The following is a 23736-nucleotide window of genomic DNA, read 5'->3' as shown; positions in this document are numbered from 1 at the left end:
TAAAGCCATCCTGGGTAGGTGGCAGGTTTTTGCTGGTATAAAACGCACCTGCGGGCAGCGCGAGGCTCCCGTTGGTTGTGCAATGTGCAGTTTGCCTCGTCAGCACCGCCTCGGCCTCTCACCGTGAACACGCTCCCGTGGCATCGGCGCTTGGCAAAGCCAGGCTTTGCAAGGCCGGGCTTTGCAAAGCGAGGTGCAAGCCTAGCAAGGCCTAGTCTAGCAGCAGACGCAGCCCAATTTCAGTTCAAGTTGTTGCCTTTTAAAAATGATTATTATTATTTTTTAATTACTCTTTTTCATGTGCTGCCCACTCTGCTTTTGTGACGGAGGTGCCTGGGTATGTGCGTTGGGTTAAGCGGGGTCAAACGTTTATAAAGAGGTTTAAAAGTCACATGCAATGGAGGAATTAACCAACAGGGGAAGAAAACCAGCTAGACAGGAGGACACAAGCATTTAAAAGCTCAAACTGTAGAAGTAATTGGAGCAATAAAAGTGATAAGTTGCGTACGGAAAAAAGGAGCAAAGATCTGTTTTCTCCTCCCAGCTGAAAAAGGTTGAGGTTTCTCACTGCTACAGTGAGCGTTGCTTGGTTGTTACTGCAGTCACCAAAACATGGAGCTTCCTTTGGGGTGAATTCCCTCCCATGACACATACACAAGCTACTAAGGTGAAGCAAACGATACTCAATTAAAACCACAGGAGTAATTTAGAGGGATGAGACACTTCATTCCTCCAAGAGTATTGGCATTAATGGAACACAATTACCTTGAAAGTCACATGGCAGATGTGCAAATTCCGTGTACTGTGCTTGCAAATACATGAGGTGACTAAAAAGCTTGTTTTAAAAAGGGTTTTTTCAAACCGTACATGTATTTGATGTCACTTGTGCGTCCCTCAGGGAGCCGAAGCACCCGAAGCAGGTGACACCTTCATGATGACAGTGGGCAAAAAGGTTAAAACCCAGGGCACACAGGTGTCCCTTACTGTGGTCACTCACGTTTTGGGGGACAATCGCTGCATTGTCCGAGCTGGCAGCGTGGCCTCTGGCAGCATCATTACGTGAAGCGTTGAGTCAGTCTCCGGTGGCCGGATAAGTTGCAGGACTGTTCTTTTAATTTTAGAAGTGGAGAGAGCTATAATTAAAAAAAGAAAAAAAAAAGTTTCATTACCTGTATAGTTGCTGAGCTCCTTCCCTGGGGCCTGTCTGGGAAGAGTCAAAGATATTAGCATTATCAGCTACAGCAACGTTAGCAGGAGCGCAGGTCTGGGATCCTGGAGCTGCGCCACGTGAGACAGAGACGGGATCATCGCGGTGGCAGAGCCATGAGGGCCATTCGGGGCCATTCCAGATCCACTCACAAAGCTTTTTGCTTGTGTTTCTTTCCCTTTTGTCTTCCAAATCCACAATATTCTGCGTGTTGACAAGTGTGAATGGAAAAGTGTCTTCTGCTCAGTATAAAACAATTTGGAGAAGGGGAGCCTGAGACACTTGCTTGTTGGGCTTTGGCCTCAAAGCCAAAATTCAAGCTAGCCTTCTTTTTAAGCTAGGAATTTCAAACACTTGGTTGATGTTTTCAAGGCTTCATCCCACCATGGAAGTCTCTGAGGTGCTAAAGCACTTTTGAGTCATCTTTGCTTTAAGGATGTTGCAAACAGATGCTGAACATCCTTTATGGAAGCTCCAAGAAGCCACTTGTGCATCTCGGGCTGCTGGTTTTAGCAAAGCTGGGGCTGAACATCGCTCAGGATTTGCAGCCCATGGTCAAGTAGGGCCCTGAATTTGTACGAGCAGCACCCACCTGCGTCAGGAGAGCAGTTTGGGGTAGGAGATACCGAGGCTACTGTCCCCCCACGATTGCTACAGGAGCAATGGCCACGGCTTATGAGGCTGCTGCAAAAAGCTGAGGGCAGTGGAGCCCAAGGAGCATCGTGCAAAAACACCCGGAGGGAGCAGCCTCTGCAGCCGAGATAGAGTTTCATATTTATAAGAAAGATTGCAGACAGAAAAAGCATTTGATTTTCTCCTGTCTGAGCAGGAAAACTTCCCTGAGCAGAGCTGATCCAGTTTCTTGCTGTTGCTGTTTTGTTAGCCTACTTAGCTTGCAGCTTTATAATTGGGGCTACATTTTCCTAGGCTGCAGCCGGGCAGACCAAAAACCATGAGAAGAACTGAAGCCCAAGCAGCATCCACTTTTACTGCACTCAGATGAAACCAGTGGAAGAAAAACGAAACAAAACCAACAAAACAGCAGAAGTTGCAGATGAGATGCCAAAGATAAGGCAGCAATAGAAAATAAGTACAGGAGTCAACACTTCACTGTGTCTGCAGTCAGAGGCCTTTAATGAAGGCTGAATCAGCATAGGCTTGGTAGCTGCTTTTGAAGGAGAATCTTTTCCTAAACAAAAATATGTAATTGCGCTCAGTGAAACAGTGGTTATCAGGGCCAAATGGCCTCAGAGCATCGTCTGGCCGGCCCTCTGTGGAAGTCCCAGCAATGTGCTTTTGTGCTTATTTTCATCCTGCAACCAGGGCTGAGCCTCAGGTTCCTTGTTCATGTGCTTTCAGCAGGGCTTATTTGACACTCAAGCAACAAGTTATATTATAAAAATCACAGCTTCACTCCGTGTTATCATTCCTCTTAACAATGTTTATTGCTTCTCCAGTAGTTCAAGGTCAGATATAGAAAATGACTCAAAGTCGTCTTTTGCTGTTTTGACAGCTCTAAAGTAGTGGAAGTCCCCATCTGGCAAAGGCAGAACCTTGCTGGAGTACCAGCAAGAAAAAGATAGGGAATTTTAAAGGGAAACCCAGCATTGATTACTGGGTTTGTTTCCCTGGACTTGCTCCATTCTATCTGCTCCCATCAGCTCCCAGCATCTCCCGTCTCTCAGACACAGGAGCCCCAGTAAGAGCCGGCTGGACTTGCATGTTCGCGCAAGTACCTGCACGTAGGAGCTGAAACGTTCGCTGAAAAACGGGGGTGCAGGAGATGAGAAGGTCCTTTTAGCTCCAGGTTTGTGCAGCGCCGAGCGCTGCCCTTGGCACCGGCTCCGTGTTCCCGGGGCGCTTCTCCAGTGCTGGCAACTGGTTCCCAGTTAGAGGCACGCTTTCCAGCTTTGATTTCAACACAGCCCTTTCTTCCTAGGGCTGCTTTCGTTGCCGACAATTAGGGTCTCCAATGCTGCAGAAGTATGAAGCAATAAACCCCAAATTTGGCTTTGAAAGGGCTGGAATTGATTTCTTCTCTCAAACAGCTGATGCTGTGGCCTTGTCAAAAGGAGCTGCCAGCCTGCGATCATAGCGTTCGTGCAGCTTCTGCCCAGGGATTAAAGCACAGATATGTGACATTTATTGTAGTTTTATTCCAGGAGTGGGACACCTGTAGGAGCCGAGAACAGCTGTCCCCCTTTTTCCAGTTAGATGTATCAGGAAGGAAAAGACAGTGACTTCACACGCTGTCATCAAGAATGCCCAGAGGGGTTTTGGCAAAGCTACGTCTTAAGTAGGTTTGTTCAAGCACTGAGCCTCAGCACTTGGCAGAAAAGCCTCAGGAGAAGCACAAGCCCCAGCACAAGGCTTTTGGCAGCCCCGGTGGGTCCCTGAAGGTGCAACACGTCAGCCCAGCCCCTGCGTGACCAGGTCGGGATCTGGGACCTGGTGCTGTTAGTGATGTGCAGAGAGATCTGAGCCGCATTTCCAAACCCCACACTGGTTTTGGAGGTAGCAACAGGAGACGGAAGCTGCAGCGGTTTTCATCCTAAGCTTGACCACCACTGAAGTTTTGGACGTGGAGATGTAGACTTAAACTCCAGTCCCCTCCTGCAGGTTGGCTTCTCCAAACAGAAAGATGCTGATGGTTAATGCAGAAGCTCACTCCCAAGCAGACCTCAGTACTTAACTGTACTAATTAAATGTTTTCAAAAACCACAAGACTGACCTTCACTGCATGCCCACAGATTTTTCTCTCATTTAGCAGACAGAGTAGCCTATTAAAGGAGAAGAAAAGCAATGCTTCAGATACTGTTGTTTTTCCAACCTGTTCCAAAGTGTTTTCTGCTTTTTAGCTATAAGAGATGGAAACCATAATCCCCTAATAACCTAGTAGGAGAAACCCAGCTAGAGACAAGGAGTGCTTGGCTCAAAGAAAGCACAAAGTCTGATAAAATAGTAAACATACTTAAAACTGAAGTTTATCTATGCAATAAGGCTTGACAGCCATTGTATATACAGCTACTTGTGTAACCAGAGAGCCATTCTACATGGCATAGAGTTGTCCTTTGGGAGATACCCTCTAGAAAAAACAATAAAGGCAATTAACATAGTCTGACTTCCTTACCTTTCCCAAGGACACCAGCAATTTGCTCATTGCTAATGAAACTTGGAACATCTCTACAAAGAGCTTGAATTCCTGCCAAGGAATCAGTTTTACAAATTAACCTAAAGAGCCAGATCGGTGCGATGCGCCGCGTGCAAGAATGTCCCGAACCAGCCCCCCGGCAGCAGCATCTGAAACGGAGGAAGAGCCCAAAATAGCCCCTGGCAGCTGGGGCGGGTGACACAGACGCTGCCTTCAGAGATGATTCGTAGTAAGCTGCTTTTTGGAGACAAGAACAAACGCACAACAGGCACCTTTTTGGCAGGGAGAGGGACCCCTGGGCTTGCACCCCTGCAGGGTGACAGGTTGGGAACGTGCCCTTGCCAGTGGCCACCTGAGCTGGACACAGCTCCCACGCATGGATTCAGTTTCATTCATGTCATTCGGCAGCTTCCTTTAGAGCCCAGCGTGTGAGTTTTTATTTTGTGGGTTTTTTTTTCATAATTCTTTTTTTTCTTCCCCTCAAAAACATTTGGTACTTCCCCCGCAAGAAATCAGAAGCTTTATGTCAGATCAGAGGCTGGAACAGCTTCCTGCAATAGGAGAGCGTTCCTTCCTGCGCCGAGCGCCGACAACGCCGGCGCTTCCAGCACCAACAGCCCTTTGCTTCACCTCCTAGCACGTTCATTTGGGCCCATCCTGTGCAAGCATCTCCCCAGCCAGTTCCTCCTGCAAAATAAGGGGTCTTTTTTTTCCAGGAGCTCGCTTTAAAAAGGCATTTCTGCAGCTGAAACACAAGGAGCAATCTGGGAGGTTGAATCAGAGCCGATGCAGAGCAGCTGTAGCCAAGCAGGGCTCTCATTTGGACGACTGGGGTCTGGAGGATTTTTTTCTTTCCTCTTGAAAGAGCAGCTAAATAGGATTGATTTTTTTTTCTCTTTTTTCATGCTCTGATCTTGAATCTACTTGTGCACGTGCTGAACTTGGAGCGTACGGGTCCTTTTGTAGGAGTCAGTGGGACTGAATGTGCTTGGGGTTGAGCACACGCATAAGAATTTACAAGGTTGGGGATGTATTTTGTCCTGGTTGCTAAGCAGGATGGACACTATGGATCTGGGTAGATGACTTATGCTTCCCTGCTTTCTCTTGGTTTCTTCTGTTTTTTTCTCCTTCCCCCCCCATTTCTGCTTATCTGTTCTGCAGCTTAGAAAGCAGCAGCCTGTTTGTGAGCACGTATGTATAGAACTGAAACTCCGGTTTTCAACCTCGCCCAGGGAGCTGTATAGAGGCTTTGACAGAGAGACTTATAAAGGGAGTTTTGTGTTTACAACTCCTGATTTAGAAGGTTGGGTGGAGAGACGTAACCTGATGGGGTTTGATCCACGGGAACATATGTGGATAGAAAAAAATCTGCTCAGTTGTGTCAGGGACGCTTTATAGGGAAAAAAGAAAAGGACAAGACTTTCTGTGTTCTGCTGGGGTACTGTGCCATAATGCATTTCTTCAACGGGTTTTCCAAACTGAGATGAAATTGTGTGATAAAAACTGGGGGAAAGCTTTTGTTCTTTACGTGCTCCTTGGTTTATTATATGGCGTGCAAGCGTGTGCTCTTAGCAGGTGTCTGGAGAGCTGGAAGTTCATGGAGAGCTGGAAGCTCATGGTTTCTGACCTCAGGCTAAAATCTTCTTGAACTTGAAGGAGCTGCACCCTGCAGACCTTCATGGGCATCACCTGGAGCTTCCAGAGCAGCCCCACATGTGCAGAGACACATAGCTGAAAAGACACGTCGCTGAAGCAGTTGCAGTCCCGAGGCGTTGTGTTCGTGGTGGGACAGACTCACCGTGGTGGTGGTGGAGCAGTTTTTGTCCGACTGGTGTTGCTGATGGTGCAAACCCAGCGTGGTTGTTCTCTCAGTGTCTCCGGTTTTCGGGGTAGTGCCCAAAATTGCAGTGCTGGGGACCTGGGTTGGGCTTTACTGCGGCTGCCTTTGGCTTCTCGCTGTCAATAGGGTTCCTGTGTGTGTTTAAAGTAGGACCTACACATTTACTGGGAGGCATTGCCAGCAGAGGGAGCAGGAGTTAGTTCCTCCCATCCATGCTGTCCAGAACTGTCAAATACCATCTTTAATAATTTTGGTACAAAAATAAGCAAATAAGGTAATAAATGGAAAAATAAGAAAAGCAAAAGAGATCTGTCTAACCAGGTAGCGCAAAGGCAGATCGGTCAAAGTCTTGGCCATGTTGAAAGCTTAATCACAATATTTATCTGGCCGTAAAAGTTATTTATACTGTGTAACTTGCAAAATGACCAAATCAATGGGCACTTCTCTCTTTATGGAACATAAATTGCTCATTTTGTCCTAAGCTGTCTTTAGTCATGAGCAGAAAATTATACACACGAGTTTTATATGCAGCACGTCAGCTGCAGAAGGTGTCTGGTAGTGCTGTAGTTTAAATGTCCAGCATCTACAATATGCTGAACGAATTAAATCTGTGCTTGGCAAAATGAGACTCCTGCGGCTGCCTGGAGCACCTGGTAGCAGAAATAAAACCGCAGCTCACATTGCCCTGTGGTATTGATTAGATTTTATTCTGTCCTGCTGCAAGCGTGTTGACACCAAGGCTGGTATTGCCCAGACAAGGTGCGATGCTGCTCAGGAATCTGCAGAGAAATGGGGCTGTGCTAACACGTGGGGAGCAGTGGGTTGGAGCTGAAGGACAAATCACCGTGTGTGCTTTCCTGGGGACAGGGACGTCCCAAAGGGCCAGTTTGCTGAGCTCCTCTGCCCCATCACACCCTCCTGATTTAGCAAAGTCCTGCTTTTCCTGTATTTAAGCCTCCTAGCTCATTTTTGGCTGAACAAGCTTCAGCTCTTGCCCACGTAGCTTTGCCAGCAGATACTACGGGGCGGCATCTTGGGCACAGAAAGGTGATGATGGGGACACATCCCTGTTGCAGAGGGACATCTGCCAGTGCCTGTCTTGTCCTTTTTGGTGGGTATGGCTGAGAAATGGGCTGGGACCTGCAGCCGGGTGCCCAGGGGGCAGACACTGCAGCTCTTGCAAAGGCAACAGTCTGGCACAGCCTTAACCTACCCATTCCTGCTTAGCCTGACGCTTAAAACAGCCTTAATAGCACCGTGTGCTCACGGTAAGCACGTGCTTAAACGTAAGCACCATCAAGACATAAGAACCTTCATAGCTGGAGCCACAAGCCTCAATTGGGCTTTTGAGCCTGCAGCACAGCAGGAATCAGCAAGCGGGTGGAAATGTCACCTTCGTTTTCCGAAGCAATTTGCATTTTCCTGGGCTGGCAGCACATCTGACAGCTCCAGGAGGCTCTGGCTCCAGAAAAGCGGTGCTGGGACGGCTGCCCCTCGCTCTGCCCGGTGCAGCGACTCGTCCTGGGGCAGATGCAGAAGCCGGTCTGTTTTTCCAGGGGCATTGAAGCTCTTCTGCAGGGCCCCCAGTGATGATGCTTTAAAAACACTTTGCAGGAACCGCTGGGAGAAAATCCTGACTGCACCGAGCATATTTAAAAAAGAAGGAAAACAAAACTGAACCTGGAGGGGGACGTTGAGCAAAAAGATGTCCACGGGGTGTCTGAGTGGGACGGGATCCTTATCGCCCTAAGAAAGTTGGGGTTGGGAGCTCTGAAGAGCAATGGGAAGAGGAGGCGGATGCTTCTTTATTGTGTGAAGTTTTCCAGGGAGTGGCGGCTTTGGGAATTGTTTGTAGCTGGGCTGAGGCTGATGGATTGAAGGCAAATGCTGCTCCCACCATGGCTGAGGCAGACAGGGCACCTGCTTTTACGCTGAACATTGGAGACTTTGCTGCCACCTGCTAGGTACTCGGATGGGAAGCTGGTCAGAGCCCTGTAGCTGCATGTGGTCGCTCACTGTGGCATTTTGAGGTGAAATCTTGGTGGATAAGGGCAAGGAAAAAAAGGCAAGCGGAGTACCAGGAGCGATGCTTGGCCGACAGGCTCGGGTGGGTCCTGCATGCCGCAATACATGAACATTTGGAAAGCATTCACCTGCGGGCACAGGAGGTGTCCGTCCCCTGGCCGTGTGTCCCCCTCCTCCGGCACGGCTGGCAGGTGCTCTTTGGCAGGGAGAAAACAGAAATGAAGGTAGCGGCAATGAAAGCAGCCACGTCTTCCAAATCCTCCTGTACAAAAGCCCTTTTGTTCCCTGGGGTGAATTCCATGAGTTTTTCTCCAGTTTTGATTCCAGCAAACTCCCACTGCAAGCAGACAGCCGAGGGTTTGAAAACAAAAGCAGCAACTAAACCAAAAGTCCCTCGTAAAAAAAAAATCCCCATGAGGGCTGAAGGCTCTTGACAAATAGCTTCCCTAGCCCGCAATTCCTGTGGATTTCCTAATTCGAGATAAGCAGCAAAGAAAACAGGCTGTGGCATGGGAAGGCAGCACAGCCAGCAGACCTTGGCAGAGGGAAAATATGGGCTTGATTTATGGTGCGTTGGTGACTGGAGGGAGTGACTGTCCCTGCAGCTCCACTGCTGTGATTCCTTGCAATAACAGGGGTGAGAGGAGAGACCACGAGGCTCCTGGTGGCCTCTGTTGCTCCATGGGGTCTCTGCACCGTTGCATCTTTCCCAGAGCAACAGGAGGATGCAGCTGCCTCAATGCCAAAGGTGCAGGAGCCCCACAAGGGGTGGGACCCACTCCAGCGACCATGAGGAACAGAAGGCAAAGTCCTTTTTGGCATGGCTTTGGCCCCAGGAAGATCTCCCGGAGCTTTTGGCTGCTGCAGCCTCTATGGAATTGCCTGGGCAGATGCTCCCAGCTGTGCGGCATTGGCTGCCTTTCCTGCTCGGTGATGTTGCCACCGTTTGCACCAAGGTGCTGCTGTTTGGGAGGAGCTGTGCCCTTTTCCCCAGGCCAGATGAGTTCAGCCAAAGTGTCGTAACAGGGTTTTTAATATTGAAGTCTCTTGTGCCCTGTGCTGAAAGCTGTAGGCAGGCAAAGCTCTCACATCTGCAGGAACACTGAGGCAGGACCAAGCTGGGAAGTGAAGTCTGAGGTCCTGGCAATGGAGAGTCCAAGCTAGTGCTGGAGCCCATGGAACTGTGAGGTGGCAGCAGCTGCTGTGAGACATGAAAGATCATCCTAAACCCTCATAAAGATCAATCCTAAACCCTCAGTTTTGTTTGTCAGGGGATTGGTGGAGGGTGCAGAATTGATCCAGAGGGGCATCAGCTCCCAGAACCCCTGCAGCCCTGTGGTCAGTGTGTGTCTTAGCGTAGGATCTCATCTCTAATCTCTATTGAAGTGTCTCTTCCGCTTCACACTCAGAAGGTCTTAACTCTTCTAAAATTTAGAAATGCGCTCTTATCAGAGTGACAGACTCTCATAACCAAAATGCACAGATAGATAAGAAGAAATTGCATCCCTCTGGTTTCTATATTGACACAAATAAATACAGCAGCCTGCAGCCCTTTTGCAGGATGTGTTAAGAGGAAAATGGACAGAGTAAGAGAGATTAGCCTGAATCAGGAAATTACCTTCAAAATTGAATTACAAAAATACAGAGCTTATTGAAAAGCAGGCAAATAGGTTCTGATATTTGCACAGTTTGGTGACATTTCTGTATGTTCCTGCGCTGTGGGATCCAGAGATTAGTCTGCTGGAGTCCTTATTGCAAAGCTTTGTGCTTCACCTTCTTCCAGCGTTTTGTTCTTGTGCTGTTCAGAGCTTCACCACCGAACTGGCCCCTGCTGGAGGCCAATCTCGAGGCAGGCACGAAGGACTGACCTTGTGATTTTACCTTGCGGTAAAGCCGAAGATCTTTGTCTTCATTGTGTTTGTGCCTCGGCAGAGCTGACCGACGTCAGCCGCCGCCGCGAGCTGGAAACGCAGCTTCTCCTGAAGCGGAGACGGGTTCTGAGACGCAAAGAATTTGAGCAGATGTTGCACAACCTCTGCTGCACCACGGTTCATTCGGTGCAGCTCCGTCACCCCTTGCAAAAACCCTGCTGTTTTGGTTTGGACCTCTCCTGCACTGGGTTTATTACCGGTTGCAGGGTTGAGTCAGAGCAGGGAGCTGAGCTCCGGGGCAGGACAGCAAATTGCATTTCCAGCGCTGTAATGTGGGTGCTGACGGTATCGGCAGGTGGTTTGAGATCGGCTGGTACGTGGTCACTGGGTGAGCTGTGCGCAGGCTGTGCCATTCCATGCTCTTCTTATCTTCAGGAGCCTGGGGAATTAAAATGGAAGGTGAACGCAGCATCATCTGCTCACGTGTTGTGCCAGCAGTTCGAGGTTTCCTACACTACAGGTTTCCAGATGTTGTTTTTTCCAGATGGAGATGCAGGTTTTTTCTGTCTCTATGTTTTCATTGCTTAGACTGACTTTGAGAAAGTCTCCACATCTGGGCTGTGGCTCTGAGCGCGTCTCTTTGCCAAAGCAAATTGGGCTGCACTTGGGTCAATGCAATGGCTGCGCTGATGTCTCTGGGAGGTGTCTTTAGGAGCAGGTTCCCCTCGCTTGGTGCGATGTGTCTGAGCCGTCAGAGCCAGAGAGGCAAAGAGCAAGGAGAAGTGACTCAAGCGCTCAATGTAGCCTGCTGGCATTTCCAGGTTTGGTGTGAGATTTCCTTATTTATTTATTTTTGGAGAAAAGCACCAAGAGGAAGAGTGGAGGACTAGGGCTTCAGCGGAAATCAGGGCCGTCCCGTGGTACCTCTGTGCCTGGCACAGGCGTATCCTGATTCCGGTATGCATTGGCGAAATCCATCACAGTCATCAAAGTGCTCTTGCCTTTCCTGTTTTGTTTCCTGAAATGTGGTTTCTGGGGAATAAATAAGGAAATAAATAAGCTTCAGTTCTTGAGACGTAAAGGTGTGGGTTGCAGTGTGGACACAGTGCACAGTGATGGGTGACGTTGAGCTCAGTCCTGGAAATGCCAATGACCACTAAATGAGCCGGCAGCTCCGCAGCACCAAAACCAGAGGACGAGACCTGGAGCTGGGAGATTCTCAGCCCCACGACCGCGACAGGCTTGGCTCCCTTCTCTCAACAGCCCTGAAATGAGTTGTTAAGGAAACAGGTTTCACGTTTGCCGTTTCCAAGGAGTTACTGCAAACAACCGCGAGGGAAGACACAGATAAGGGCATGCGGGGAATGTCCCCATCCTGCGCGGGGGATGTGCCATGTTCCTCGTTGGAGCGTCTCTGTTTGCCTCCATCTGACCCTGTTGCTCGTGGTGGTGATGCAGGAGCAGCCAGTGGTGCTTGGCCACTCTTCCCTATTGACAGGGCCAAGGAGAGAGCAGCTGCATTATATTTCAAGGAGGTAAATAAAGCACGATATCCACTGAATCTCTGCTCTTGGCTTTTGGTTGGAACTTCAACAGGTTTTTAGAATCTCATGCACATTAAATTCTTTTTGTGTGGCTGATGAGGGGTTGGAAAACAGATTTTCATGCCCACTTCCATATCGTTGGCACTTCCATGAACATCTGGCTTTTGGTTTTCTCTGGAAACTGCGGCTTGGCTAAAGCTCTGCACTTACAAACTGGGTGGTGGGCACAGCTCAAGCGCTTGCTTGCCCTGTTTCTGTTCCCCTGCTTTGAGCACTGCACAATGTGGTTTCATGCAGCTTTACCAAAGGGTGACCAAGACACGCAGCCCATCCATGAAGGCAGAAGTGGTGAGAGAACTTCCCTCGTGCCTCCCCACCCCAGCCACCAAACCAGTGTCACCACCACCAGCCTTCCTGTCGCCTGCAGATCTGTCCCAAAGACATTTAAATCAAAAAGTCATGGCCTCATTCTCTACTTTGACTGCCTGTGTGGCAAAATTCAAAGGCTTTCATGCAGCCAAGCTGGTGGAGGAAGGCAGTGGCCATGCAGCAGCCACTGTGGTCATGGCCATGGAGATGCCACAACAACCCTTGGGAAGGCAAGTGGGGCTGCCCCTGGGAAGTGGCCTCCTGGGAGGATATGTTTGTACTACTAAAACCACCAGAAGTGGCTAGTTTATGAATTTACACCCAGTTGTGTTTGTTCTTTCTGACTGAGGACTTGTTTCAACTGGAACGGAGCCAGCTTGTAAAACCGAGCCCAGGTAGAGCCCTGGCAGCATGGCTCTCCCTCAGACCCACTCATTTAAAAAAATGCTTTGTTATCTACGTGTATTTTAATTTTTAAGCGCAACGATTTGGCAGGGAATCTCAGGCATCTTTGCTCAGTGACTGTTGTTTAGTCTAGAGGTGGTGAGTGTTTGAGCGCGGGGAAGCCAGGAATGCACCCGGCCTTCCCGCTCCTTGGACGCTCGGCTGGGGCGTCCCCACTTGTGGGATCCCTTGGTGGAGAGACCTGCGCAGAATTAAAAGCTTTTCACCTTGATGAGCGGTGATGAGCTGTTGTTGGGCAGATGACTGAGGTCAGTAGGTCAGAGAGGTCCTCCTTCCCCTCTATTCCGCCCTGGTGAGACCCCATCTGGAATATTGTGTCCAGTTCTGGGCCCGTCAGTTCAAGAAGGACAGGGAACTGCTGGAGAGGGTCCAGCGTAGGGCAACAAAGATGATTAAGGGAGTGGAGCATCTCCCTTATGAAGAAAGGCTGAGGGAGCTGGGGCTCTTTAGTTTGGAGAAGAGGAGACTGAGGGGTGACCTTATTAATGTTTATAAATATATAAAGGGTGAGTGCCACGAGGATGGGGTCAGGCTCTTCTCAGTGGCAAACAATGATAGGACAAGGGGCAATGGGATCAAGCTGGAACACAAGAGGTTCCACTTAAATTTGAGAAAGAACTTCTTCTCAGTGAGGGTAACAGAGCACTGGAACAGGCTACCCAGGGAGGTTGTGGAGTCTCCTTCCCTGGAGACATTCAAAGCCCGCCTGGACATGTTCCTGTGCGACCTCACCTAGGCGTTCCTGCTCCAGCAGGGGGATTGGACTAGATGATCTTTTGAGGTCCCTTCCAATCCCAAACATACTGTGATACTGTGACCAAAGGAGCTGGGCAAGTCCCACCACCGGCCCTTGAACTCTTGAGTATGCTAAGATGGGTTTGTAGCAGCGCTAACCATTATGTGTCTTACCCTTTAACAATTTGCAAATGTAAATTATAAACCTTTGAGATGATCTTTAACGCTTGTTTAAAAATATACTTTTCCCCCATTTTGGTCATCTTGAGGTTGCCTTATCTCCAGCAGCAGCTGGATGCCCCAGGTGACCCTGTTCTGCCCTGAGTGACAGGAGAAGCTTTAAGATATCTTTGTATTTATGCGCATGTTAAAGGGTGAAGTTCTCAGAGGTTTGGCTATTTCCACCTGGCCTGCAAAGCTTGAACTTCTCTTTGACAGCATCAAATCTACCATTGCTCACTGAAATACATGCTGGAACTGGACTATGGGTAAAAGATACCCTTTGCAGTTGAAGGCCAAGTCTTTGCATGAAGAGTTGTCTCCTGTTGGGCCTTTCCAGGGCATCTGGACTAAAGAATGTTAATGATTGCTTTCTTTGTTTTGTAAGAACCATCTCAGGTTGGGGTTTTGCACCGAAGCCGTGGCCTCAGGTCCTTTCCCAGTGCAAAGTGGGTGCAGCACTCTGGGGTATGGGGCGAGATGCTGCAGCGCCCGGGGGATGCTCATCCACTCTCCTTCCATGCAAACACACCAAGGATTTCCATTTTGCCCTCATGTTAGGGGGGTTTTGCTTATACAAAGTTGAATATAGCTGATAAGAGGAAAAGCAGATCATCTGTGCCTCAAAACCTTCCAAGAAACCAGACAAAAATTCCTTAGGAAAGACAGAAATAGTAAATGAGCCACTTCTGTCTCTTAAAAAAGTGGAAGAAAGCAGCATTTCCCGCCTATGAAATTTTACCAGCGAATTATATGTTAAAGAGTCTTATTTGAAAGAAAGTGTTGCTATACGGCTGTTGAACACAGCTTTAATAATAAATTGTGGTGAAAACAGAACAGGTTAATATCCTTTGAAGGAAATAGGAGCTTTTTGTGGCAAGGAACCATTTACTTTGGATTATATCATAAAAAGTTTTTGACTGCAATGAAAAGTCCAGGGGCTGGGAAATGGGATTTTCCTTCAGAAGTAAAGGTTTATTTTCTGTTACAGCCTATGTGGGTAGCGAATTCCTCTGTCTTCCCTTTATTATTCTCTGTTATGCTTCCTACCCCTTTGCTGTGAAACTTTGAAGTTTCCTTTTTCAATATTGATATTTAACGCTGCCCTAATTGGAAGGGGCCAAGCAACATTAATCTCTCTGTACGCTCTGTCAGTGCTGGTGGGAAGAGGTTAACAAGCCCCTTGGAAGTTGTATTTTTCTTCCCTCCCTCAGGAATTGGGTTTAAGACCTTCACAGGGAAGTATTTAATGTGTTTTCATTAAGTCAGGTTTTCTTTTTCCTATGAGGATTTTGCTTTCAGGCCTCACTTTGTTCTTGGAATGGGTTTTCTTGGGCTGGTTGAGACCCGCGGGGCGGGCGGGCGGATGCAGGAGGTTGCGGTGATGTTGCAGCAACCGCATCGGTGCATCTGCTGCGAAAGTGAAGACATTTTTAAACATGGCAAATTCCCTAGCACCAATCTGTTCAATATTTACTGTGGGTAGTTGCTTTGCTAAAAGAAAGTGGGTTTAAGCCTGTGTTTAACGTTACGGATGCGCTGGATGTTTTGCTGGATCGGAACTCGGTTCTGGAGATGATTCTCAGCATCACTCCAAACCAGTCTGTTTTTTTTCCCCTCTATTATTCTTAAAACCAGGCTTTAAAGTACTTGTGGAGGTCTCCATGTGGCAAATTGCAGCGAGAGCTCTCGAGTGAGCTTTAACTTGCAGCTCAGGGACCAGAAAGCTGCCTGTGGTTGTTTACACAGAAAAGTCCGGACTTTTTGGATGCTGGGGAGCAGATGTACGATCCCATCTGCTGATCAAGCAGGACTCCGAACCCTTTGCAGAAGGAGCTACATTTAGACTTCATGCTTTGCGTGATGGCTTGTTCGGGTTTTCCTTCTTGCAAATCCCAACGAGTTGCAGTGAATCCCCCCCAATGATGCTCAGGCCCCTGGTTTGTGCCTCAGGATTGAGCCTTGTGCTGTTATTTGGTGTCTGAGATACCTGGAGCTTCTGCACAGCCCGAACGTGGATGCCATGTCTTGGGGACTTCTTTATTTACTCACCCATTTTGATCAGATTTGCAGTCTCCAGAAGCTCTGTTTCTTTCTCAGATAGGGCTGAAATTGGCCGGTGGATTTCCATGTGCCACAAGGGCCACAGACTGTCAAATACACACATGTGGTGGTGTTTTTCAGGAAACAAAGCTAAAAATAATAATGATTCATAAAAACACTGCGGAAAATACTGGTTTTCTGGTAGATGGAACAGGTAACATCCAATTTAAGCTGCCTCCACATTTCGAGCTCCTGTACAGATGACTTCCCCTGCAAACTGCAATTTAATACAGCGTCGTGTTTCAAAGCCGATGTCTGCTATGGTAAACTGGGGGATTTTATTTGACAGCGAGATACCTGCTTGGCAGTTATTACTGAAGAGAACTGATTTGGGGACCTCCAGTTATTTTTTTTCTTAAGACAAAAAAGCCTTCTAAATGTCAGCGTTTGTTTTTTGCAAAACATGTCCTGTTGGTGCTGCAGGTGCGAGTCCGGCCGTGGCAATTCCCCCTTCGCAATCCCCTCTCCGGGTGCCGTCGTGAAATCCGTGGTTTGTTCTCGCTACCGTTGTCGCTTGCTTCTTTCTTGAAAAGAAAACCCCAAAGAGCATTAAGCTGTGTCTGTGTCTTGGCAACTTGAATACGCGAACAGATTGTGCTTCAAAAAAATGGCAAAGTTTCAAAATATTGTATTCAGTGAAGAAGAGGCGAGGAAAATAAACTCCCCGAAGTGCAGCTTTTATTTCGCCAGAAGGCGGAAGGCTTTTAATATTTATTTGGGTTTGGCGTTTTGCTACCGAGTTCTTCTGCTGACACCACTTGTGAACCACGATAAGATTAAATGCTGCACAACCTGTTCTGGTTCACGTTCAAATTAGGTTAATTTACAGTAGGTCCGTTTTCACCCTCCCAGAGCTGCTTGAGAGCAGGTTCCTGAGGTGCAGGTACAGCCCATGGGATTGTGCAAACAAATCCATGTAGGAAAAAAGGAAGGAGCAAAGCAAATTGGTGCTTGCTTCTCTTAATTTTGGTTGGGTGAAAGCCATTGCAGCAGCGTGGACGGATGGTCGACGTGCGTGAGTATTCCAAGAGATGCCCGGTGAGTGTTAATGGGAAGAGTTCAGCTCTAGAGCTGAAGAGGCCGTTCCTGCCTCCCTGGACAAGTCGGCGGATTTCTGTGTCTTGATTTCCACGTGCAAAATAAGGATGAAGATGCTGCTTTCCTCGTGCCCAGGGTTGTCTCGTTTGCTTGAACTGGGAGAGGCCGCAGGAAGGGTTTTGGAGGCAGAGAGGTCACTGGGATGGCAGACTTAGAAATTACCAGACAAACAGGGGTTTTGTTTGTCTGTGCTGCAAAACCTGTAGTTTTGAGGTTCTATTTTTAGCTAAAACATGACAACACGTGGAATACCGGTACCCGTTTAGCATCCCCTTGCATCCGATCTGCGCTTGGCACAGCTTGGGCAAGAAACGGTATCGAGCAAGCAGGGCTTGCTCCCCAGTTCTGCCTTCTGGAGCCCTTTGTAGAGCAGCTAAGAAAACGAGAAGGAAAAGGGTCAAAGAACAGCTCTGCTAACTGTGGAAATTCCTCCACTTGTTTGTACAATGATTTTTACTTACTTACAAACCAGCTTTTACCTCTTGGGAAAACGGAGAACAATTCTTCATGCCTCCGAGTGACCTTGCTGCTTTCTTTTGCCTTTTCAGTGTTAGCCTGGAAGCTCCTCGGAGCAGAGAGTTGGCTGGTTTATTTCTTTTTTCCCCCTAGTTTTGTAAATTTGCAGCTCTGGAGATTTCTAATAACAACAGCAAGACTGCAAAGTGGTTTCCAATAAATGCTGCGTTGTTCCAGCCTGTCCCATCCTGGAATGACGCTTTGCCAAAAGAAGCAAGCGCAATCCTGTCTGTTGGAGCAGACAAGGAAAAAAACCCTAAAAAGAAAAGAAAAGAATGGCAATCTGAATTGACTAATTGCTTCAAAAAGGTAATTTTCAGTTCTGAGTGCCTGCACTTTGATCCAGGACCCCTCCGGCACTGGGGTGCACAGACGTCTATTGACATGAGTTTGGGTCAAGAGGAAGAATGAACTCAAACGTGTATAGGTAGAGCTTGAAAGAGTGTGTTGGGAATAGAGTATAAAACTCATGCTTAAAAGAAAGGCAGTAATTGATATAAATTGTTAGGTTAAAAATGTTTAACGCCTAAATTAGATGCTTGTACCTTTTTTGGGGGACCAGGGATTTTATTACCCAGCCAAACATCCAGATGTTTACCTTGGGGTTTTGGTGACATGACTTATGTTTTCAGGTTATTTTATCCGGGAATTCAAAGCCCTGTGCTGAAATGTGGCTGTATATGTTTAGTCATAAAAAGGTTCTTGTATTTCTCTGGTCTGCTTGGCTCTCGTGTCTGCCGGCTTGGAGCCCTTCACCGGAGCGCCTGCATTTGAACTGCGCGGCGCTTGAGCTTCGGCCAGCTCAGAAAAGCTTGGCCGCTCCGTGTGAACACAAACCAACGGCTCCGAAGCCTGCAAACTCAATTCTGCTTCATTTTTTGCTGGGTTTGCACAACTTTAATGACCAAGAGGTGAAACATCCATTTAAGCAGAATCAGAATCTGGTTCTGGACTTTCAGATTCAATTTTTAAGAGTTTTTTAATCCTCCCAGCGTTCACCAGTTTGTATCTGGAATGGTTTAAAATCTAAGGAACATTTTAAAGGATCCTACATGGGGAAGGCTGGGGAAGGAGAAATACCTTTCACTTTGCATTTTCACGTTGCCTGCCCTTGCCAGAGCTTTCGCCTGTTTTCTGTACCAAGTTGGCAGCCAGACCTTGCAGGTTTAAGCGGAGCTTTACTGAACAAAGGCACTCTATGTTTTGAACTCTGTGCCCTGAGTCTACACCACCAGCCTGGCCGGGCATTTATGTTAAATAAGGTCAACAAATACAGACAAGCCGTGTTTTGCAAATTAAAACAAAACAAAACAACAACAAAAAAATGCCTTTCTGTAATTCTGTCTCTTTCTGGTTTCACAGGCAAGAAGAGAAACCCTGGGCTGAAAATTCCTAAAGAAGCATTTGAGCAGCCACAGACAAGCTCCACGTAAGTCTGCAAACACTGCGGGAGAATTAAAAAGCAAACCACAAAGCCCAGCTGGCACCTGTGTGTCACGGCCCCGCTTGCCCGGGATAACGGGGACCCTTGGCAAGGAGCGGGGGCAAAACGCCTGGGTTAATTCTGGGAGCATCACGGAGGGTGATAACAAAACAGCCCTCGGATTTCTCTTGTCGCCCCAGGTACAGCCAGGGGGTCTCAGCCCATCGCCCTCTGCCTGTGGTACAACTTGTGCTGCTTAATGATGTGCCCAGGAAAAGGAAAAAGCCAGAACGGGCACCCGATTTGAACGGATCTCGCCCTTTGGCCACCCAGTTCGAGTAACGTGCACTTGGCAAGGCGTAAAAATGCATCCCCTTCCCTACATGCTCAGCCTTGCAAAAGAAAACCCTGTGCTTTCTAAGGCGATTTGTGCAACTCCAGCCTGCTTGGCTTTCTTTGCTTCCTCGAGGGTTGACTTTTATTAGCCTGTTAACCCGTGCTGTATGACTTAGGCAATCATTTACAGCGGTTTTAGACCTTTATGCCTGTTTAATCCATTTTTCATACAGGCTGGCAGAGATTTGGTGCTTGCCACCTGACTTGCCTTGCGCAATGAATCTCTCTGGGTACCTGCACGGGGAAGCTGGATGTGAGAAACGCCAATTCCAGCAGCTTCCTGACCCCTTTTGGGGGTGACTTTGTGGATTTTGGTGGTATCTGTTGGTCCCGCGGATCTAAGAGGCTGGTTAGGCTGCTCAGGGCTGAAAGAGCCTGAGGGGCTGGGGGGTTGTATTTACTCGCTGAGGGAAAATTGATCTTTGTAAGGAATATTTCACATCTGTTTTTTCTCCTCTGCAGGCCACCCCGAGATCTAGACTCCAAAGCCTGCATCTCTATTGGCGAGGAGGTAAGACCAGGAGTTATGGTGATGAGAAGACCTCTGGGGACAGGGGACCATGCTGGGCTGGCCGCTTGTCCAGGTTGTTGCTCGTGGAATTGCTAAATTTCAGCCAAAAGAAAGGGCAGATTAATAAACCCTAGCTATTTAAAAATTGTGGCCTATTTTGTGTGAAATGCGGAGTGGGTAGAAGCCAGGAAGAGCCAACCCGGGGGCTGGTGTGAGCCCTGATGGTCACACCTTGGAAACTCCTTCCTTGGCTCACTAATTGCAGCTCATCCCCTGGAAATAATGATTATAAAACAAGGGGATTGCTGACAACAGATTTTACTCTCCTTTGCTGATTTAAAGCCTTATTCCGAAGTATTTCCCTTCGCCATCTCATCAGGAATCCAGCTTTGGGTAGATCTTCCTTTCCTGGAAGCAAATTCTTCTGACAGCGTGGAAACCAGTCCACCTGGTGTTATAAAAATATAGCAGGGAGAAAACAAAACTGAGGACAGCTCTTTTGATAGGAGAAAATGGCACAGCAGCGTTCATAAAAGCGCTTTCAAGGTAGGCAGTAAATTTATTAGGTGCAAAAGATAGTCCTCGGTGTCAGCGAGTTAATTTATGAAGTGAAATGCTAATCCAACAGCGTTTTATAATGTCTATCTTTGGATGCTTTTCTTTCATTTTGGATTTTGTGTTTTCCCTGGCGTGGAGCTGGGGCTGGAAGGTGGAAAGAGTGTGAGATGCCTCTGGAGCGAAATGGTGCAGCAGGGAGGCAGAGCAGATGCGCCCATGCCAGGAGCAGAATTCCTCCCCGCAGCCCCAGGAAAAGCTCAAGCGCTCCAAAAAGGCTCCGTGCACGGAGGCAGAGAGCCCGTGTTGGGTGGTGCAAAGAGAAATGCACTTGTAAAACTCAGAGCTCGGTCTTTTTAACGGCGGCAGATATGTGGTTATCTTGGAGGGACTGACATGCCGTGGTTTGCGTTTCCAGTTGATCTGTTGCCTCTTTGTCCAGCCAGGTTCCTTCAGGATGTGCTGCCTCTTCCACCAACCTCTCCACACTCGCTCCCGATCCCTGGGGAAAGCTGCTCTCCCTTCTCTTTCTTTAAACCTTGCTGCTAAATTTATAGAATTTTATAGAAATGCATAGAAATTTAGTTATAGAAATGGAAGAGTGACTCAAAGTGCTTTTTCCGAGAGGGTCCTGCTGGCCGGCAGGAGCAGCGTCAGGCAGGTGGAGGTGCTGAAATCTCTGCCATAACACAAAAAAGGCAGTCAGGGCTCCTTTTGCAGGTGATGTAGCTGCGAGTGAATGAGCGGGAGCTCACAGAACCGCAGCGTACGGGCCCCGCACGCCGTGCCATCCCCAGCCAGAACATTTCAGGCTGCAGGTTTTTGTTGGTTTTTTCCTTCTGCTGTGCCGGCAAAAAGCGATGTGGGATTATGCGCCGTGAATCAGTTCATTATGACCCGCTTCTTTCTGTAGGGTGATTGACTGATGTGGTTGTGCGTTCAGCAAACCGAATGACTGCTTTTAGTAGCAAAGGCAGATTTGAAACATCCAAAAATAATAATAAGCAAAAAATGGAGCTGCTGCACAATATCTTGCAGAAAGGAGAAGGACAGGTTGGAATGCAGGGCTCCAAACAAAGTCATCCTTTGTGCAAGGCCAGGAGAAAGAGATCTTGAGTGCTAGACAAAATAAATCCTCCGTGATTTAAAAATGGGGCACACTCAGCTGGTATTTGGTCCATCTACAGGTCTGGAGAAATAAGCTTTTGCAGCCCTTAAAAAAATGGGGATATTTCCATGATTGTTTGTGGGAGGAGGAGGATGGGAGAAAAAACTATAATAAAAGGCTGAAGGTGATTCCTGAAGGGAGAAGCTGCTGTGGCATTTTCTGTCACAGCCCTTAGAGGATGGAGAGGCTGGAAGTGGTGGCAGTTGGAGGTGGCTGGGGGGACACTGGGTGGCCAGGGGACCGTCCCACCAATGGAACAGTCCTTTCTGTACCCACCCTGCTCAGGGTGCTCATTATGAGGCATGTCCTCTTCAGAGCTGCTAATTACTGCACAGTAATTAATCCTCCTGGCAGACCCAGAGACCATGATTTTCTTTCTAGCCTCACGACCACAGATAGAGAAGAGGGTACTCAGAGGTGAATTTACATGCCAAACAGAGCTGGATTCTAGGGGCGTTTTGCTCCTTGCGTAGCACACGCACACAGCAGCCGCCTTCATGCTGATGGTTTTTATGCCCTGCAGAATTTTGAGGTGAAAGCTGATGACCTGGAGCCCATCTCCGAGCTGGGACGAGGTGCGTACGGGGTGGTGGAGAAGATGCGGCACATGCCAAGCGGGCAGATCATGGCAGTGAAGGTGAGTGACCTCCCAAGGCGCTTTCGGTCTGTGTCGTCGCGCATGGGCACCCTCTGCGCTCTCCTTCGTGCATCTCTAATCTCGCTTGTTCCGATGCATGCCATCACTGGGATCGACTGCTTTCCTTAAGAAGTCCTCTTTCCAGACAAGAGCAAAGAGGTGCTGACGGCCAACCTTAAAATGCTTTGTCTTGCAGCGGATCCGAGCCACCGTGAACAGCCAGGAGCAGAAGAGGTTATTGATGGATCTGGATATCTCCATGAGGACGGTAGATTGCCCTTTCACTGTCACCTTCTACGGGGCGCTTTTCCGAGAGGTATGGACATCCTGGAGGTCGGTGGATGGATCCTCTCCCACGCTCTGAATTCCTGTGTCTAGACTCCCTCAAAGTGCCAGGGGTTTCATCTCCATCTAGACATAGAGACTTGGGAGAATATGGATTGGCTCAATCCCAGCTTGAGTAACTTAGAGCTACTTTTGGGTGAGCAAGGAGAGATGTGGTCCCACCTGAGGAGGAGCCCAGGGCAGCTGAGCCCCAGCGCCAGGGTTGTGCGAGGTCCCTGTGCTGAGGCACTGGGGCTTGGTGGTGGCTTTGAGTGACGGAGATGGTGACTCTCAGCCTGATCCAGTAGTGTTAACATTGTCCTGACTTGCAGTGAGAAAGCCACATGGAGGAAAAATGTGGAAAGCTCTGAAGAGCGAGATTTATTGAAGAGTTTTATTGCAGAGCTGAACCTTTCCTGGCTGAGCATGCGGGGAACCTCAGTCCTGATAACCTTCAGGACTCCTAAATCACTGTGACTCTGCTTTGGGAAAGGACAGCAGAAAATACACCCTGAATGTTAGTGGGCAGCATTTTGTTCCAGCTGGGGTGGAGAGAAAGAGAAAGCCCAGTACAGTTTTGTTGGATGACTTTTAAGAGACAGGGAAGAGGCAGACAGGCCAGCAAAAGGCAAGTGCCAAAGAAGACTTTTGCATGTGAAAGGAGAGGATGGTTTGTTCCAGTGGGCAGATGTTTGCTTTCTTTATCTTCAGGGAGATGTGTGGATTTGCATGGAGCTGATGGATACCTCACTGGACAAATTCTACAAACATGTCATTGACAAAGGCCTGACGATTCCTGAGGACATCTTAGGGAAAATAGCCGTCTCCGTGAGTATTAGCAGGGCGAGAAGGGAAGGGAAAGGGTATTTCTCTTCTAAACCAAGTCCTACATGACCCCGGCTCCCTGCTGTATTTGCACCAGGAAGAGCAAGGTCCACAGGCCAGCCCACATGGACATTCTGGTGTCTGGTCTGAGGTGATGTTATTTATAAGCCATAAATAACCCAAAATGTAGTTGAGAGATGGCACAGCGTTAGATGTGGGGAGGGCCCTCCAGCCCCTTTGCCTTCTTATTAGGATCCAGAGTCCCCTGGGAGATCCCTGGGTACCCACCATCACCTCGGGTTTCTGTGAGGGTGCAGGACCCATCTGAGATGTAGTTCCTTCCCTCCCAGGAGGTCTAGTGAGGATTGACTGGGTGAAACCAGATAGGATTTGCCTCTCATCATGGTGCTTCCAGCTGTGATTCACTTCAGATTTCTTGTTTCAGATTGTAAAAGCACTAGAACATCTACACAGTAAGCTCTCCGTGATCCACAGAGGTAAGTGCTGGGCACACAGCCGTGACCGTGCTGGTGTCTGTCTGTCTTGCACTGTGTACTCTCAACCAGGCACAGGGCTCCCGAAATACCTGAGATAAAATGGGCCTTTGACAGCAGAAATATTCCCCAGCATCTCCTGAGTAGCAAAACGTAGTCAGAGGAAATGTCTGCTGGTTTGTTCTTTGAAAACTGGGTGCTGGTCCCTGTGTCTCCCCGAGGTGGAGGAGGGTTGAGCTCCAACCTCACTGTGCTTGCAG

The 23736-nt window shown here is 48.3% G+C and overlaps 1 protein-coding gene across 1 annotated transcript in view; it reads left to right on the top strand.

The window, feature by feature from the left end:
• Window positions 1-23736, top strand: part of MAP2K6 (mitogen-activated protein kinase kinase 6) — a 48242-nt gene that overhangs the window by 3474 nt on the left and 21032 nt on the right. The window contains exons 2-7 of the mRNA XM_065852164.2: window positions 18506-18572; window positions 19425-19473; window positions 21720-21833; window positions 22030-22149; window positions 22869-22985; window positions 23428-23479. Of these exons, the coding sequence (XP_065708236.1) occupies window positions 18506-18572; window positions 19425-19473; window positions 21720-21833; window positions 22030-22149; window positions 22869-22985; window positions 23428-23479 (519 nt within the window). The remainder of the gene's footprint in view (window positions 1-18505; window positions 18573-19424; window positions 19474-21719; window positions 21834-22029; window positions 22150-22868; window positions 22986-23427; window positions 23480-23736) is intronic.

The sequence above is a fragment of the Patagioenas fasciata genome, chromosome 18 (genome assembly GCF_037038585.1).
Source record: "Patagioenas fasciata isolate bPatFas1 chromosome 18, bPatFas1.hap1, whole genome shotgun sequence".
In the NCBI taxonomy this organism is placed as follows: Eukaryota; Metazoa; Chordata; class Aves; order Columbiformes; family Columbidae; genus Patagioenas; species Patagioenas fasciata.
Note: the sequence above shows the minus strand (reverse complement) of the source record. Positions and strands in the feature narration are given on the sequence as shown.